Source organism: Gossypium arboreum, chromosome 12, assembly GCF_025698485.1.
Source record: "Gossypium arboreum isolate Shixiya-1 chromosome 12, ASM2569848v2, whole genome shotgun sequence".
Lineage (NCBI taxonomy): Eukaryota > Viridiplantae > Streptophyta > Magnoliopsida > Malvales > Malvaceae > Gossypium > Gossypium arboreum.
This window is the reverse complement of record NC_069081.1, coordinates 114,475,498-114,493,272: the sequence shown is the minus strand read 5'-3', so window position 1 is coordinate 114,493,272 and position 17,775 is coordinate 114,475,498. Positions and strand designations below refer to the sequence as shown.

The window sequence follows — 17,775 nt, the reverse complement described above, 5'->3', positions numbered from 1 at the left end:
ATTTATATATTTTTGTGAAAATTGAACTCAAATAAAAATTATATATATAATTACACAAAATTTCAAAATGTCAAAACACGTATTAAATTAAATTTTATTCTATAATAAAATTATAAAAAAATTACATGCCAAATACTCGTATGGATGATTAATTAGACATCACGTGGTCGATGTTAATTTACGAGACCAAAACTTTCTGTTTTAGACTTTGAATCAATCACAGTCAAATATTAACAAAGTAATCCAAACATGGAACGATTTGGTCGGGGAGCTTCAATCAAATTAGGACAAATGTATGGTTCTCTTGAGAGATGGGCGTCCAAGGTTCCTCTTAACTATTTGCGTGTAATCCACTATTCTCATACATTCAATGTGATAAAAAGACTTCCAATAAAAAGAAAGAAAGAAAATCAAAATATAAGAAACTATTATATAATATCTTAGTATTTTTATTTTAATTGTTTTCCTTAAACCAGTTTAAAGAATTGATGTGTGAACTATTTGTTTTCCTTTTTAATAAAACTGGGTTTATATATGATTGAAAATGTTATCACATAAAAGATATAGATAAATTGTAATTAAAAAAATTAAAAAAAGTCTGAAACAAGAAAAAGATAACAGCTATTACCCCTTACTCACAATCAAAATAAAAATGAAAGAAAAATTTAGCCACCTCTATAGAGCCTCAATCTTGAAAATTCAAAGAAATCGTTGAATTTCCTAGCTCCAGAGGAAGAAAAATCCTATCGTCCCTCTCGACAACAGACTAGATAGAGATCCATGTCTCTAGCAACAGCCCACCCAAACTCAACAACTCATCCACCAAAATACCAACCTTGGCTCCTAGTCACACCGTTGCCAATTGCCCAGGTCTGAAGTATTAGTCCCCTCCACCATCATGATTGTGGAGAAATCACCTGTCCAACATGTAACAACTCCGCATGCACCACATGTGAATGGTGACGGGACCATCCTAAACCCACCAAGAATCACTGTCGGTGAAAGCCTTCCTTTGTCATAAAGTGAGCAACTTTGTTCCCAAGGTGATGAATATCCTAGAAACTCGGTGACTAACAATTTGACTTCCCAAATTAACATGTTGATGTTAGATCTATCAGTGATGGTAGACTTCATATTTGTAATTACAAACAGAGAATTACCTTCGAATTCAACCCTCTGAAAACCTATCTCCTTTGCAAACCGAATTGCTTCAAGACAAGCCCAAGCCTCGGCCTCAAGTAGAGTCGGGACATGTGATTTCTAAAAACTGGCCACCACAGCTACCCCATCACTCGCCGCACCAACACTCGCCGCACCAATCTTGGATGACAACCCCAGCATTCGCCACACCAACCCCTATAAAAACCAACATCAAAATTGACACGTATAATTCTATTGGTGGTATTCACACCCCTATTCGAGGTACCGCCTGATTTTCCGAAACACCAAAAATCCAATCCAACTGTCAGGCATAACATTAATTAATCGTACTGTTCTATTACATGGAAGTAGAAGGATCTATGTCCATGCCAGATAAAGTACTAGTGGAAACTAGCTCAAATGAAACTGCGAAACTGTCCATTCATTGCCTAGAAATAATTAGTATTTATTAAATTTTAATTTAAAATTAACTATGTTAGAGCTATAAATAGTTTATAGTAATTATTTATTAATGTTATGTACAGATTTATTTTAATTTAAGTTTAAATATAATTGTAATTTTATTAATGCATATTAATGTGAAATTAAGTCCATCATCGTACGAAACTGCTTCCGAACGAACTCTCGAAGCTGCATGCATTTGTTAACCTTCCACCCAAAATGAAAGAAGCACCAGAGTTTAGTGTCTTGTAATTGCAACTTTTCAAAAAAAATTTATGTGATGTATTAATTACTTTTGATTATAGTTGTACAAATTTATATTTGTAATTGTAAATCTTTAAAAATAAGGTTAGTAGTATCACACTTACTTTGAAATATAAATGATCATTTTCTAATTTGGTTGTAAAATTAAAACATTTTCTTGTTAGCATATCAAAACCAAAATCTTCATCAAATTTGTATGATTTTATTTTCTTAAATAAAAGCTCATGTATTTGTCTCAATTAGCTTGAGAAATATTTAACTCAAATTATGATTTTAATATTGACTTTGAATATAAAATTCAATTTATTGTGCCGACTACTTAAACTTATTAATATTCTATTTAAGAAATACAATAAAAATTCCATCCATCACACAATCAAATTCAATGAAATTACAAGTTATGGTTCACTCCCCCCACGCTTTATCCCCCCCTTTGACATAACCTTTAATTGGAATTTTTAATTCCTTTAATATATTTTTACATGTAAATAAAATGATATTTGTTATTTTAAAAATCATGATTCTTTTTATATAATAATTGACTGGTTAGTTAGAATATGTCTCAGTAATACTGATGAACTTGTTATTATTGATTTTACTATAAGATAAATTAGGAAAATTTGGATAAAAAATTATGACTTTATTAATGAAACCCAAATTAAAATAAATATTTAATAGAAAGTAAGAAATACTTGGACATCGATTGCATATGCCTAATTTGAAAACCCATGTTATGTTTAAATGATTGATATTGAAAGGGTAAATTATAAAAGAGTCACTTTTATTTGTCTTAAATTATATTTTAGTCATTTATATTTGAAATGTTATGTTTTAGTCACTTATGTTATCGTTTTATTACGAAGTGGTTACTCTACCATTAAGCTCCGTTACCTCCCTAACAGCGGTCTTACATAACAGTCTAAATGGATTCTAAATGCTAACTTTGATACCCTACGTGACAATCCAAATTAAATTTATTTAATTAAAAACCTATTTTCATCTAAACAATTGGACATCTAAGTTGACATTTAAAACTCATTTGGACTGCCACTGCCGCTAGGGAGGTAATAAAGTTTAGTGGTAGAGTGATTACTTCGTAACAAAACAATAATATAAATAACTAAAATATAATATTTCAAACATAAATTACTAAAATATAATCTGACTATTTTAAAATTTACCGTATTGGAATTAAGATATATTTTGTCATATAATACTTATTATCTTTATTACTCAATTCTTAATATCCTTTTTTAAGTAATTATATGCAATACTAACAAACATGGTAACATGTCAAAACAAGAAAAGAAAAATCCTTTTTTGTCCCGCTCTTCCAAGTAATTACAGCGTGCCTTGTGCTGAGTGCTGACCATTACACATCTTTTCGGCATCTCTATTCTTTTCTTACATCATAGTAAAATTAAATCTGACAACCTTGGAAAAAAAATCTTCTATATAAGCATCTCTCAATCTTCTCAAAATAAACGAACCCTTAATCTCTTCTTCTCATGCTTGAATACTCGAACCAAAGCATCGCTGCTACTGCCCCAAAACCACCAAAGTCACCATTTATTCCTTCAAAACGGAGGAAAAAGAAAAAAAGGACGGAATAAGAAGCATCGTTATGAGAGTCTGAGACCCATGTCTGAAAACGAACATCATTAGCAAATCCGAAAATAACCCATTTCTCAGATTTAGATTCTTGCATTACCCATTTGATTAATTTTCTTTCTTTGACGTAAAGATTATGAAGAAAATTAGAGGGTTCAAGCTTGGGCGCAAGCTAGTGAAGGTGTTCAAATGGATAATCCCACCTAGAAGAAGAAACTATCGGAATTGTTTCTTGAGGCATCCGACTCGAAGTTACAACCCTTTATCAAGACTCTGCTCTTTCGCGACGTTTCTTCGACGGGGAACCAAAAGGCTGTGTAATTCGGACTCGGATCCGGGTTACATTCAACTGGGTGAAAAGCGAGTGAAGCGGGTAGGAGTGCCGAAGGGGCACCTTGCAGTGTACGTGGGGGAATCAGACGGTAACATGAGGAGGGTGGTAGTGCCTGTGATTTATTTCAATCACCCGCTATTTGGGGAGCTGTTGAAGGAAGCGGAGCTGGTTTACGGGTTCAACCAATCGGGTGGGATCACGTTACCATGTGGGATTTCGGAGTTCGAGAAGGTTAAGATGAGAATTGCCGATTGGGATCATTGTCGACGGAAACAACATCGTCATTATTTTTATTGATATGTCCCCCTAACTTTAATGGCGGGTAAAAAATTGATTTCGCTTTGTTTTTTTTTTTTTGTAAATACAGGAAGGTGTTAATGTTTTTTTACAACTAAAAGAAAAGTTTAAATATTGAAAGAATGGATAAGCATTAATTTATTGACTTATTCCATGTTAGGGTCCCCTTTTCTTTATTTATTTCCTCTTTTAGTTTGAGTTCCCTTTAAATTAGGTAATATAATTAGTTTTTAAATTAAATATTTATTATATAAATATTAATAAAGTGCTAACATAAAATTTTATCTATAATAAATAATTTTCTTTTACAATTACATTATAAGATGATAATTGTTTATACTATATTCATTAAATTACATTTTGATTAAGAATAACAAAATTTAAGTCGCTCCATCGATTTCAATTTATTTTGAATGGAGAGAATTTTTTTTTTGTAAAAAATATGAATGCTCACCAGGGGCGAAGCCAGGGGGGCTGGCATGGGCCCCGGTTCCCCCTAAAATGCAAAATTACATTTTAGACCTTTAAAATTTTTTAAAAATTTTAAATTGGTAAAGGTAAAATTATACTTTGGCCTCCTAAAATTATAAAAATTCGATTTAATCATTTACAAATTATAAAGATATAAACTATAAAAAATTAAAATTCCATCCAGCCTCTCAAAATTTTTTTTGACTTCGCCCCTAATGCTTACAATAGAGTAGACCTATTTAAAAGTTGAATAATCTAATCGACTCAATTTAGGTCGCACTTAAATAAAAATTTTTGTATATCTGATTGACTCCACCCAAATTCAAATTTAGATAATAAAAATTATTTTATTAATTTTTAAACAGTAAAACAAATTTTTTTAGCGAGAGGGGCCGATCCGTGTACATATCTAAAGTGGAGTGAGGAACTGTTTTAAATGCTTGTTTTGCTCCATCCCACCCAACTTTTAAAATTACTATTTTGCTACTTACAAATATTCTATATATATTTTACAATTTTATTATATATAATATATACAAAATCATTAATATGTGAATATGTTATATTTATTTATAAATATATAATTTGATAGTATTACATTGAAGAAATTATGAATAAAAAAATAGGTAAAACAAGCCGTAGTAGGTGTTTATGGGCTAGGTTGAGTTCAACAAAAAATTTAGGCTCATTTGTTAGGTTAAGGCCTGGTTCGAAAAATAGGCCTAAAATTTTGTCTAAGCCCAACAGGGATAAAAATGTTAAAACTTAGATCCAAATTTCACCCATATTAATTTTTATATAATTTTAAATATAAATATATAATATATCAAAATACTAAAAATATTAAAATAAATATTTCTCAACAAATTGAAAATAAATTTTAAAAATATGTATACTTAAATAACATTAAGATAGATGCAATTTAACAAACAAATATCTCTAAAATAATAACAAAATTAATAATCAAACAAGTGTTATACAATATCTAAACAATAACAACAAAATAGTAGTAAGGTAATAGTAAAATGGTAGTAAAATAGGGAGAAAATAAGAAAATAACAAAAAAATAGTAGATTTTTTTGTCTTTTTGTGAATTCGGGTTGAGCCGGGCCTGAATAAAAAATGCTTACTCGAGACTCGACCTATTTTTTAAACAGGCATTATTTTTTTGTCTAGACTTATTTTTCAGACCTATATTTTACTTAAATCCTCTTACTTTTCAGACGGACATTTTCCGGCTCATGAACAGTTCTAACTATAGTTATAGATGTAAACAACATTCATGAACATGAATATTTTCAACATTTATACAAACTTAAAACGAAACCATCCATAATTTTGATAATTACTAAACTTATTTAAATATAATTTTACATCATTAAATATAAATGGTTACTAAAAATCCATACGTATCTTACTATTTTATTTTATCAAAATACGTATCTTACTAATTTATTCATGCAAAAAAAAAAAAACAATACGTTTTCCTTTTTTAACCTTATCTTTTGCTTTTCTCATTGAACCTTGTTCCGACATTTTCAATACTTCATTAATTAGTTGAGATACATGAGAATCTCCTCAGCCACGACTATATGTTCCATAAAAAGCATTCTTTTTAATTTTATAAAACCTAACACCATACAGTACAACAAGTTTTTACTTCGTCACGTCGAAAACCCAACACCCATGTGCAAGCTTGACTTTGCTGAACTAAACAGCAAAAAAGGAATAATTGTTAGACTAGTATGTACAACAAGAGCAACACAATGATGGGAGTTCGGCCTGTTTCCATAAAAATAATTAGGAACCGATCCGACAGATCCAGATTTTCTTAATAATTAGGTTCTTGTGGGAGTTTTATCAGGTTTGATTATAAACCTAGTTTTCTTCTTTTTTCTAACTTTTTTTTGGAAAAAATTACTGGGTCAAAAATCTCGAAAGAGAATCCCAAAAATCCAAGTTGCAGACCATTTAACCTGTCATTCCTAATTAAATAGATTGGTATCTTTGGAAAATTATATTCGGAGTCGGACTTTGTCCTTTGATGCCATTCTTCTCTTTTAAATCAATATTTAATATGATTGCAAGTTATTTAATTAATGAAATAAATAAAAGGTTTTTGGAACATATGTTGGTATATTTTATTATTTCTCTAAAAATAATTTGATTCTCAATAATAAGTTGAAAAAAATCATTTGCTAGTGGGGAAGAACATGCCTATGTATATATAGGTCAACAATCAAAGAAACGGAGGCACAAAGACTACAACAGTACAATTTCCAATCATAGGTATTTATTTTATAGTAGAGGACCAAAATATAAATTACAAACTTCAATAGCTCCTCTATAGATCTTAGCATAAGACTATGCCTTCAAACAACTATTATTTTGTATTTGGTGTACCTGTAATATTAATCCTCTATTAAGATAACAACATATCTCTGTTTACCTTAAGCTATTTAATATGTATGTGTCTACAACCCATGTATGTATATGTGGGATGAAAATGCATCTAGCAGAAAAACCTAACATACTACACTAACTTTGAAAACGATTCAGATTTAATGGTAGTGAATGGCCTTGGGCACATGGATTCCTCAATCAAGCGCTATACCCATGATTTGAAGGATGCCATTGTGTTGGATCATGGCTGCTGCTGCATGCTGCAACACAAGCTTCCTCCATTGAGGATTGGGAAACATCACTGTTGCAAATGTTTGCAAATGCACGCATGTGTTTCATTCCGTACTGAGTTAGTGACCCGCAGTGTGTTTCGAACAAGCGAACCTGGATTCAAGATTTGGTTTACAACTTGATCAAACAATGAAGAAAACTAGTTAAAATTTTGAGAGGAAAAGATATAATAAATACCATGGATTTCAAGCACTGCCAGTCATCAACAAGGGGCAAACTAGGTTCCCTGATGGTATTGAGGATGACAGAGCCTTTTGCTGGTCCATACAACACTGTTCCAATCAAGTCAATGCTGCCATCCAAGTGGGTTCTATGCCTCATAGTCTCAGAAATCTGTTTCAGTATTTCTTTCTTCTTCGATCCATCTTCCGAATTTTTGTACTGTATAACAAATGAAATGACTGACATCGATATCGTTTTTTTCTCTTGTAATTTAAAGAATTTAAATAAGATACGGGGAAGGGGAAATGAAAAGAATAGAGCTCAAGCTCACCATATGCCATAAAAAGAGAATATCTGCATCTCTCTGGTTAACAGCTTCCATTTGCACGTCATGGCTAAATTCATCTGGAGGAAAGTTTACGGAAGCAGGATCAAAACCTTGATACAAATAAAGCTTTTCAGCTTTAATGCTTCTGCTACCGTATTCCATCACATGGGACCCACCGGATGTGTATGAGTTGAAATTGGAAGTTCGTTCCCTTACCTGCTTAGTGGAAATACATTAGCATTGCCATTTGAAGAGTAAAGCCGACCATAAGTCCAAAATACAACAACAAATGTTCGCAGAAAATTTGTTGCATGCGCTTACTGTTTTATACTGTTGCTCTATGGTTTCTCTCTTCAGATTGTGAGTTTCACTGCAGATCATGAGCATATAAATAAGCTAATGAACCAAAATACTCGGAATTGAGACTGGACTTGTGTTAGTGATAGCTGTTATTCGAGCTGATTTATGGTCTTAAGGGAGTTTCAAAGGAGAATTAACTGCATATACCTGTCCTCCATCCAAGCCACACTATACAAATCTCCTAAACAAGTGATGAACTCCGGAGGTGGAGAAGGCTCCATCCCAGGACAATACGTACCCCAACTACTCTCTTGCGCATTTGACGCTGTTGTTACATAAATGTTGAGATCTTCTGGCATTATGCCTTCAAAGATACTGCCACTCTCACAAGCTTCTACATATATAACCTGGTGGCATCAGAAATGGAATGTAAAAGATCATACAAGTATTTTCAATCATATAAGAGAGGAAAAATATATTATGCCATTCATGGAAGTGCAGAGGATGAGTAATTTTGAAACTTGAATATCTGTTACCATCTCTCTGTAGCTCCCAGCAGCATGTTTTTTCTTCAAGACATCAAGAAAATCCATAGCATACAGAAATGGCAAATTTGGCATCCCTAGAATCAAAATTTCAAATCAGTAAAGACCATAAGCATACTTTCTTAATTTTAAGATTTCACACTGAAAGAAGCCTAACAAAAGTCTTCAACGTACCGAGAACTCCGGGGCCTCCATGATCGGAGTAGTAAAGGAATATTCTGTCATCGGGTTTGCTATCAACAACCTTTCCACTTCCTCCACTCAATGCACTTCTGTTACCAAGAAGCACTGCATACAAATTTGCAGCAGTAACATGCTCACCCGTGTAATCCTACCATTAAATACAGTCCCATCAGTATTGATCATTATGGTTATATTACAGCAAATTCAAGTGAGTTAAGCTCACTTCCCTCCTTAAGTTAGCATTGCATGCCTCGCAAGGAAAAAAAATAAAAATAAATATAAAACAGACAGGACAACATATGAGAATCTACAAAGTAATTTAGAAGGCATTATTAGCAGGCTTCCCAATTAAATTTTTATGCCCATATGTTTTTCCTATGTTTAATACATTAACAAATAGCAAACTTAAGCCTCAAATTTTCATACCTACTTTGGTTGAAATGTCTTCTTTCAGTGTTCATTTGACAATAAATTAGCTCTTTTTTTTTTTTAAGAAATTCTTTTTATGCAACCACTTGTGAGAGGGTAAGATTAGCAAGTCATCACTTTATGTTGAATATCGGATTATAATTTTTTTTTAATAATCTCATTATAGATTTGTTCTAATCATATTTGTTATTTTTGACACAATACTTAAAATTACTCTAGCCTCTCATTAACCTATAAATAAGAAAATGATGCGCTTTAGCGCCCCCAAATTTAAATCCTTCTGCATTGACAATAGTACTTATACTAATCGAGCTAAGACTTAATCCTTAGATTATAAATTTAAGTCATAGGATTACATCTATTAATCTACAATTATACTTCCAGAGCAACGATAATGACAAAAGGGTCGGCCCATTTTATAAAAATCAAGTTTCCCATCACTATCAAATCAATGTTGAACAACATAAAACGCAACCAACAACTCACCAACACCACAAATCATGATTAAACAATTTTTATAACCTTGACCGGTTTGTTTTTGTTAAACAAATCTGTAACCCATATATTATTATATATCAGATTTATTATTATTGTACAAACATTATCTGCCTGTTCCCTTCTTAGATATTAATCTTATTTTATACTATAAACTTTCTAAATCCTAACCTAAGTAAGTAATTAAACCTTAAAAAAAAAAGCAAGTACACTTGACGAAATCTAAGAACTCAAAATTAAGTGGGTGGGGCAGTGACCAAGTTGCCACCCATTTATTACATGTTGAGTGGAAGGAGAATTATCACCTTAGGTACGCCGGCATAAACATCATCCCCTTGGGGATGGTTGATGATGATTCCTGGCCTCGGATTCAGCTCATTCATGGCTATGTCATCGTACATAAACACAATAATGTTCTCTTCCTTCAATCCTCCTTTCCTTAACAGTTGATAAGCGTGGCATACATCTGCCTGCACTTGCACCCCAAATGAACAGGTGTTTTCCCATGTAAGCAAACCAGTATTATAAACTAATGGTAGCTAAGCAAAGACTGGGATTATAGTTGTTGATAAATGGTTTTTATTACCTGATGCCTGTAATTTCCATAGCCAGATGAACCAGCCACGAGAACAGCCCATCTGGTTCCGAGTTGCTGATCATCTTTTTCTGAAGGCAGTCGGATTATTCCAGACTCCCAGTGGTTCAACCGGGTGGCTTTTCCACCATTAGCTGCTTCAAAAAGCAACAATAGAAGGAAAAGCAAAGCCGGGTTGTTGTGGAAAACATAACCTTGTTTTGCCATGGGGTGCTTTAATATAAAACGGAACTGGTTCAGGAAAGCCAGCCACAACAAGAGAATAAGGAAACTTTGAAGCGAAACGATAATTGGGAGAGAGAGAGTATTAAAGATGGAGGTGGGTTAAAGTGTGTGAGATGCCATGCAAAAGAACAGGTTGACACGTGTGGGAATAGTTTCAGAATTGTGGGTCCAAAACTCCTCTTCTTTAAACTCATGGCAATCCCTTTGTCTGTATATATTTTTTAGTTGGTGTTTCTTCTGGGCTTTAGTTGCTTATAAATCTAACAGAATGAATGAAGGGACAACTAAAAGCAAAGACTATTGGAGAGGTTTAAGGCTTTTAAGCTAGGTTGGGTATGGTTATCGATAGGAAGCAATGCTGTTCAAAAGTTGTCCCACAAATTCCGTAGGTAACAGTCTTGTCTGTTAAGATTTGTGTATCAGTTTCCCTGATCTATGATTTGACAAATGTATATGCTGCCAGATTTTTTTAGTCTTGCCTAGAAGGAAGTTTTAGAGGGCTAAAAAGGTGGGTGATCTGAGGAAAATGGAATAAAAGAAGCTTGTCTTTATTAGTCTGTATTAATCATTATTGGTGCTTGCTTGACAAATAAGGGTGTTGTCACTTGTCGGAGGCCGAAATGCAACAAAAATTAATTAAACAAAATTGATTCAGGTAATAGAACAAATAACGTAAAACAACTTTCAGCCGTCACTTGCGGGAGTGCTCAGTTGGTTAGAGCCTATGACGGTTACCTAGCGTTCCATGGGACTGCCAATCCTCTTTTTGTAAAAGAACAAAAATACCAAAAAGCTCTGCTTCAAAAACAAAAATATTTGTATTCAATCTTACGTGGTAAATTCAGGACTATTCCGTATCACATTTTAAATTTAATCTAAATGCTGAATCACATACTGTTCTATTGAATGTAACAGCAGACCCCGTAAACGAGGTAACCAGGAAGTGCTGGACCAACAACGATGGGATTCCTGTTCTAAAAGGATATTAATACAACAAATGAAGGAAAACTTGAGTTTCCACGAAAACCAAAGGATGGAGTTTCCTGTTCTTGGTCACGAACCTATAATGTACATTGAGACTAGCCATTGACAAAGACATGGACTATTCCGCATCACAAAATTAGACATAATCTAACTCCTGGGTCTGGTTTCCCAACATTTAGTCAATAATTAGGTACACTTCACGGGGAGTGGGGGAAGATAACTCAGAATGTGGTGTGTCACACAAATAGCTGTTCAGCTTGTACAATGATCGCCACTCGTCCATGACTGCCATTTGATCCGGAGTTAAGCCGGGAAGTGATTTTTGATGGAGGAGTTTCAGAACCTTTTCAGTTTTCCCCAGAACATGAGCTGCATGTCTCACACTCTCTTCTCTCTCTTCTATGGCGCTGGTCGAACACTTGATTGAAATGAAACATTGTAAGTTGGTGAGACAAGCGGCCAATATATCAGAAACCATGACACTTATCGCTTCGAATAGTCTTTCACTTGTCTCGTAATTTTTGTCTTTGTAGTCTAGCAAAAGGGATTGGCTTATCCTGTACATGGAATTAGCAGCCAATACCTTGATAGGCCACTTTGAAGGGCTATCCATTAGACACATATTCACATTGTTCTTCTTAAATTCCATGAATATGTTCTTTGCTGAATCAGAAAGTACTTCTAGTATTTCCTTTGTGCTTTTTCCTTGGAGGGACAGTTTACGAAGGTCCACATTTAGCCACCTATGATATAGCTCAACAGATAGCCAGACAATATCTGCAGCCTTCCCGTTGTTTACCAGCTTCCCGTGCATGTGCTCTATGCTTCTGACATACACCAAGCCTTCATTTACTCCAGTTATAAGATGTTTGATTGAGTAGCCATCGATGTTTGGAACTGCAAACGCGATGCTTGTCAGTGTCACCAAAGAAAGAGACCAACAATTTGGAGCTTCTTCAGTATCTAGAGGGGGTACTTTGAAACTGTCAAATTCTGTAAGTCCCTTGAATCCCTCAGAAGGTCTTGATAGTTCCAAAAGTTCCATGAGATGTTTTGGCTGTCTCTTCTTTGCTTTCCGCCACCAGTAATCGGTGGCATCTCGGTTTTCCTTCATCATTAGGTCAACCAGTGCATCTTCACCTTCAAGATGCAAAACAAAACGGCTGAGATCCTGCTTGTAGTTTGGGGGTGACTCTGGACCTGAGTCATTTCTAATGCTGTTGTTAGGTGCGAATTTCATCAGCCAATCTCTACCATGGTCATAGCATAACAAAATCGTACCCATAAAGTAAACCGAGACAAAACGAATCACTTTGCTCATGAACACAATTCCAGCCTGAATTCCAATACATACATTGAGAAGTTTGATCTTTGCATCGTGGAGAATTCTCCTGCATCGCGGATGATGTATTGGTATGTTGCTCAACGGGCACTCTTTCATCTCCACTAATGCCTTAATCCAGTACTCTTCTAGCTTGTAGTCGCTGTTGCAACCCTTCTTCCTGCCTCTTGTTGGACACCTGAAATTGATAGCAAGAAACCATCTCATTGCAGGGGCAATTGTACCCATTCCAACAGCAACAGCCTGTGTAAGTAGCACTAAATTGATTGACCATTTATAATCAGAATCCCCTTTGCAGAACTCAAATGACCCACGCATCACATAAAATCGAACCATGGCTTCAGCTAATGTTGCAGCACTCAAGAGACATAAGGCACCTGAGGCAGTACATGTAACTGATCTTCCCATAACAAATTGGGGACTACAGGTATGAGCCATCATCCAATATTTCATTAGAGCTTCTCTAAGTTTATCTACTAATGGCTGGCCACTTTCTTTTGCCATTGAGCATTCTTTTTGAGCCATTTCATACTTCTTTTTGTATTTAAGTTCTAAATAACGCTTAATAGTTGGAACAGTCAAAGCTGAAAAGCTGAAAACAAGTAATAAAACAAGCATGAGAAACATTATGATAGCATGTTCCAAAACGAACACATAGATTACACCGGTACCAAGTTGAATACAGATATTGACGACAACAGTAATAACAAGTATCCCCAAAGCTACAACGTTGCTCAATATTTCTTTATTCTCCATGGTTCCTAAAGAAGGCATAGAGTTACCCATTACCGTACAGATCAAGGCGGCGCTGCTTAGTTTTGCAAGCTGATCTTGGCCACGAGGCATGGGAGTGTTCAAATCCACTGATAGTTTGACAGCGACGGCTATTATAGTCAAGGAGGTGGCATTGATGGTGGAGAATTTGCAAGGGAACCATAGTTTCGAATGGCGGAAGCCATGGATAACATCTGCGGCCATAGCAAGCGCACAGGCAAGAGATGCTGCCGCTATGTAGACACCAATCCATGGCAGTGGTTCACTGAATTTGGCTTCATTCAGGACCCCATCGATGCCGCACCCAAGCTTGCCCATCTTCGTCTTTGTTTGTATATATTTCTCCTGGATGCAGATTCTTAGTTAACCCTCTGTCATTGATTTTCTCGAGTCCCGAAAAGGAGGGGTATGCGGTTCCAACAGTCAACGGTGTCTGTCTTTATATTTAACTTGAATTACTATTTTGGTACACTGATTAGTCATAATTTATACTATTTTAGTTAACGGTGCCAAGGGTACAATTGGGTTTTCCGCAAAACCAGTCTAGGATCATGAATCATGGACATGGTCAAGTATAAACAATCTATTAATCCAATGAATTTGGTATTAATCTATCTCAATTTAAATAAATAATATAATTTTATAATTATATGAATGTGATTCAATTTTGATACATCCACAACATTCCAATGAATTTAGAATTATTACATGTATTATTCAGAATTATTTTATTTTATAAATTAAAATAATAATTATGACTTTCATTTAAAATTATAATTATGACAATCATACTTCTATTATTGTTCAACCCATTGAATCAGTGAAATTTTTTGTTAAATCTTCACAAATTTTTTATTTATTTCAAATTTTAAATAAAAATATAAGAATTTAAATTCTAAAAATATAAAGAATATAAAATTTGTAAACAATTTTTTTATATATCACCTTTGTATATTTGTAATACCATTTCTCATTTATATTAAAATGGAACTTAAATTGATTTGGATGTAATAAAGTAATTACCTACTTTAATGATATTCTAATTACCTAAATCAATTATTAACATTTCATTTTATATTCAAACAGTATAACGTTAAATCGGCAATAAAAATGTAATTAAATTAATTAATACAAATTCAAACTTTATACATGAATAATAGTGAAATTTAATTCATCCATTTTGAACCAAAAACTATATTCTTTATTTTTTAATATCAATTTAATTTGATAGGAAAAATGTAAAATGTTTGAAGTTTAGAGAAATTCTCGTAATTTGTGCACTAAGGGAATTATTATATAAATGGCTGATGATCTCATGTCGGCTGATTAATTTATCTAATTATCACTACTTTCAAACTAATTTATGCTTTAATCTTCTTTCTGAAAAGGCAAATTATTTGGTTTGGCCGCCTTCTTTTATTCGTCAAAACGCGGCAAATCACGCCGTTTGGATTGTGTTCGTCAAGCTTTACTCAGTAACAGACCAGTCCATCGCTCGTCCGGGCCCGGCCGAAAAGTGGAATTGTGTTGTTAGGTTGTTAGGTTTTTTCTTTTGGTCTTTGTATTTGGACTTTTCTTTACATTGTTCTTCAAGCCTATTACATCATACTTTTGAAAAAAAAATTAGAGAATAAATTTGGATTAATTTATTATTTTTGTGTGTTAAGAGTATTATAAATTTTAAATTAATACTTATGCAGACAATAAATAAAAGTTACTTCATAACTCAATTTAATATTGGAAATGATAAATTTTGAGCCACATCTAACATATCCTGAAACTTGTTTTGAGAGAAATATATCATTTTATTTTATCAATATAAAATATTAACTTAAAAACCCTAAAACACTTAAAAAAGTGAAGGCAAAAAAAAAATGATAAGGCCATTTTCTATGACACCACCAAATAAAAAGAAATTTAAAACTAAAATAAATAAAAAAAGACTTGACATAAAAAAACAAAAGTGGTGACATCAAATAAATTGGAACCACATCAAAATTTATTTTCTCCCCACCAAATACAGGTTATACAAGTATGGGAGGGGATATTTATATTGGTGACGTTAAATATATTGGCATCACAAAAAAGAAATTTTTTTAAACAATTAGGCCAATCATTGGCTGACATGACTGGGTAATGATGTTAAATACATTGACATTACTCATTTTTTCTATTCATTTCATGTCATTTAAGTACTTAATTGAAAAGATAGGTCATTTTTATAAATAATAAAAAATTTTGAGTCATTTTATAAAAAAAAAACCTATTTATTATGAATAAACATAATATATCATATCAAATAGACTTAATCTATCGAACCTAACCCAACCCCAACATTAGCGAAGGCAGCCCAGGCCTCATTAATAGAGGAGGCGATTCACATCAGTTGCCCAATTTACCCCTCTACAATAAATTCTGTTTTGTTTTGTTCTACCTTTCTTAATTTTCTTTTTATTTTGTTGTGAATTGGGTTCCTCTGTTTCGATTGAAATCGCAAAGCAAGGAGGCCTCTGTTTCAATTAGGTTTAAGTTGCAGAAAAGGTAAGCACACTCTTTTTATCTTATTCTTGGATCTAGGCATTCAATTTTGGTAATAACTGTAGCCCCAATAAGTTAATTGAACCCCTTATCTACAGTTTGATTTCTCTTGGTATTGGAATTCAGTTATTTCATAATCCCAATTGCATTCGAACTGAAATTGTAGTTCTCATTAATTTTCCTTTTGTTTTCTTGTTTAGTAATTTTAATCCTATGTTCAATTTCCGAATTAGGTCTACATTCGACAATAGTTTTGTGTTTACCCCAAATTCCAATTTTCTAATACCCGACTACAATATAAGCCTGATGATTTTCCATTGAATTTTAGAATTGAGTCGCCATGGGAGGTCATGGAGGGTTAAATATTTTGCCCCAAAAACGTTGGAATGTTTATAACTACGAGAACAGAGAGAAAGTCCGGAAAGATGAAGAAGCTGCTGCCAAAGAAGAGCAGCTAAAACGTGAACAAGTAAGGAAAAGGGATGCCGAGTTCCGTCTTGAGCAGCTTCGGGCTGCTCGTGGCTTGGCTCCATTAAATAAACCTGGAAGTTCAGAGCCCGCTGCTGCTGCTACTGAGCCTGAAGAGGCTGTTGAACCGGAACCCAAATCTGGTCACATTAATCTCTTTGAAGGGATTAAGATTTTTGATCCCATCAAAAGTTCAGGGAAGGAAGAGACTGCCGAGAAAGATGGGTTCAAGAGGAAGAAATTGAAGAAAGAGGAGGCAGCACCCAAGGTTGTGGCACCTGAGGACGAGAAATATCGATTGGGTTATGGGATTGCTGGAAAGGGAGTAAAGTTGCCATGGTACCTGGAGAGGCGGAATGCGGATGTTGAAGAGGGGAGTAGCAATGATGGGTCAGATAGAGTGCGGAAGGATGAGGGAAGGAAAACTGGGAAGAAGACTATAGAAGAGTTGCGGGAAGAACGTTTGAAGAGGGAGAGGCGGGAGAAGGAGAGGGAAAGAGCATTGTTAATCGAGAAGAACAAAACAAATAGGACTGTGAAGGACACAAGGTTTTCCAGGAGGTGAATGACCTTGCAGAAGTTAAAGCTCAGCAGTTCCATCTTTCTAAATGTTCAAATTGTAGAGTCATTTGAAATTGGGGTCTAACTGGCCTTTTGATATTTGTTAGAGTAGCATATAACTTTACTCCATATTTAATTTCACAATATATTTTGTAAGAGCTACGTTTGATGCTTATGAATGAAAGTGAACATTTCTTCATCAATTTCCATCCTCCCAACTCCAGTTGTTTGATATTTACTTCCATGTCTGTATACTGTGGATGGTATCATTTGTTAGACTTGTTACTTCAATCAATAGATTAATCTTTGATACAATCCTTACCTGCGCAAACCAATGAGAATAGCTTTGAAAGCTATATTCTTATTGAGGTTTTGTTTTTGAATTCAAGAAATTACGTATGAACTTTGTGCATGCATGATGCCATCCATCAAGATGCATGAAATCTGAGCTCCTGATAATATATATTTCTCTTTTTTTACTTTGTTTAGATGAAGCATGTGCAAATTCCAACACACTTTTAAAGATGTATTTTGCAAAATTATAACCCAAAGTTTGTTGAACAAGCTCTATCA

The 17,775-nt window shown here is 33.9% G+C and overlaps 4 protein-coding genes and 1 long non-coding RNA gene across 5 annotated transcripts; 2 read left to right on the top strand and 3 right to left on the bottom strand.

The window, feature by feature from the left end:
• Positions 1-564: 564 nt before the first annotated feature.
• On the bottom strand, positions 565-1,574 carry LOC128285643 (uncharacterized). The gene is made up of 2 exons (XR_008276160.1): positions 1,161-1,574; positions 565-1,082 (listed from the first exon to the last, which is right to left on the bottom strand). It is a non-coding gene; the product is annotated as an uncharacterized LOC128285643 (long non-coding RNA).
• Positions 1,575-3,191: 1,617 nt separating this feature from the next.
• On the top strand, positions 3,192-4,245 carry LOC108478653 (auxin-responsive protein SAUR36-like). Its single transcript, XM_017781126.2, has one exon. It carries the CDS (start codon positions 3,614-3,616, stop codon positions 4,106-4,108), a length of 495 nt encoding a protein of 164 aa, XP_017636615.1. The 5' UTR covers positions 3,192-3,613; the 3' UTR covers positions 4,109-4,245.
• A 2,610-nt stretch (positions 4,246-6,855) lies between these two features.
• Positions 6,856-10,781, bottom strand: LOC108476942 (vacuolar-processing enzyme-like). The gene is made up of 9 exons (XM_017779322.2): positions 10,302-10,781; positions 10,021-10,185; positions 8,783-8,939; positions 8,600-8,685; positions 8,271-8,470; positions 8,085-8,133; positions 7,767-7,979; positions 7,451-7,654; positions 6,856-7,366 (listed from the first exon to the last, which is right to left on the bottom strand). The coding sequence occupies exons 1-9, from the start codon at positions 10,515-10,517 to the stop codon at positions 7,181-7,183; spliced, it is 1,476 nt and encodes a 491-aa protein (XP_017634811.1). The 5' UTR covers positions 10,518-10,781; the 3' UTR covers positions 6,856-7,180.
• Positions 10,782-11,334: 553 nt separating this feature from the next.
• On the bottom strand, positions 11,335-14,264 carry LOC108477439 (uncharacterized). Its single transcript, XM_017779983.2, has one exon. The coding sequence runs from the start codon at positions 13,951-13,953 to the stop codon at positions 11,695-11,697; it is 2,259 nt and encodes a 752-aa protein (XP_017635472.1). The 5' UTR covers positions 13,954-14,264; the 3' UTR covers positions 11,335-11,694.
• Positions 14,265-15,932: 1,668 nt separating this feature from the next.
• On the top strand, positions 15,933-17,405 carry LOC108478246 (uncharacterized). The gene is made up of 2 exons (XM_017780684.2): positions 15,933-16,176; positions 16,502-17,405. Exon 2 carries the CDS (start codon positions 16,514-16,516, stop codon positions 17,204-17,206), a length of 693 nt encoding a protein of 230 aa, XP_017636173.2. The 5' UTR covers positions 15,933-16,176; positions 16,502-16,513; the 3' UTR covers positions 17,207-17,405.
• The last annotated feature ends 370 nt before the right edge of the window (positions 17,406-17,775 follow it).

What these genes read in the sequence shown, in the direction of transcription:
- LOC108478653 (XM_017781126.2), top strand. Translation starts at nt 3,614, where the DNA reads ATGAAGAAAATTAGAGGGTTCAAGCTTGGGCGCAAGCTAGTGAAGGTG.
- LOC108476942 (XM_017779322.2), bottom strand. Translation starts at nt 10,517, where the DNA reads ATGGCAAAACAAGGTTATGTTTTCCACAACAACCCGGCTTTGCTTTTC. An exon ending in ATGGAAATTACAGGCATCAG is followed by an intron (nt 10,186 to 10,301) that starts GTAATAAAAACC and finishes GTGCAAGTGCAG; the next exon opens with GCAGATGTATGCCACGCTTA. An exon ending in GGCAGTGCTTGAAATCCATG is followed by an intron (nt 7,367 to 7,450) that starts GTATTTATTATA and finishes TCTTGAATCCAG; the next exon opens with GTTCGCTTGTTCGAAACACA.
- LOC108477439 (XM_017779983.2), bottom strand. Translation starts at nt 13,953, where the DNA reads ATGGGCAAGCTTGGGTGCGGCATCGATGGGGTCCTGAATGAAGCCAAA.
- LOC108478246 (XM_017780684.2), top strand. Translation starts at nt 16,514, where the DNA reads ATGGGAGGTCATGGAGGGTTAAATATTTTGCCCCAAAAACGTTGGAAT.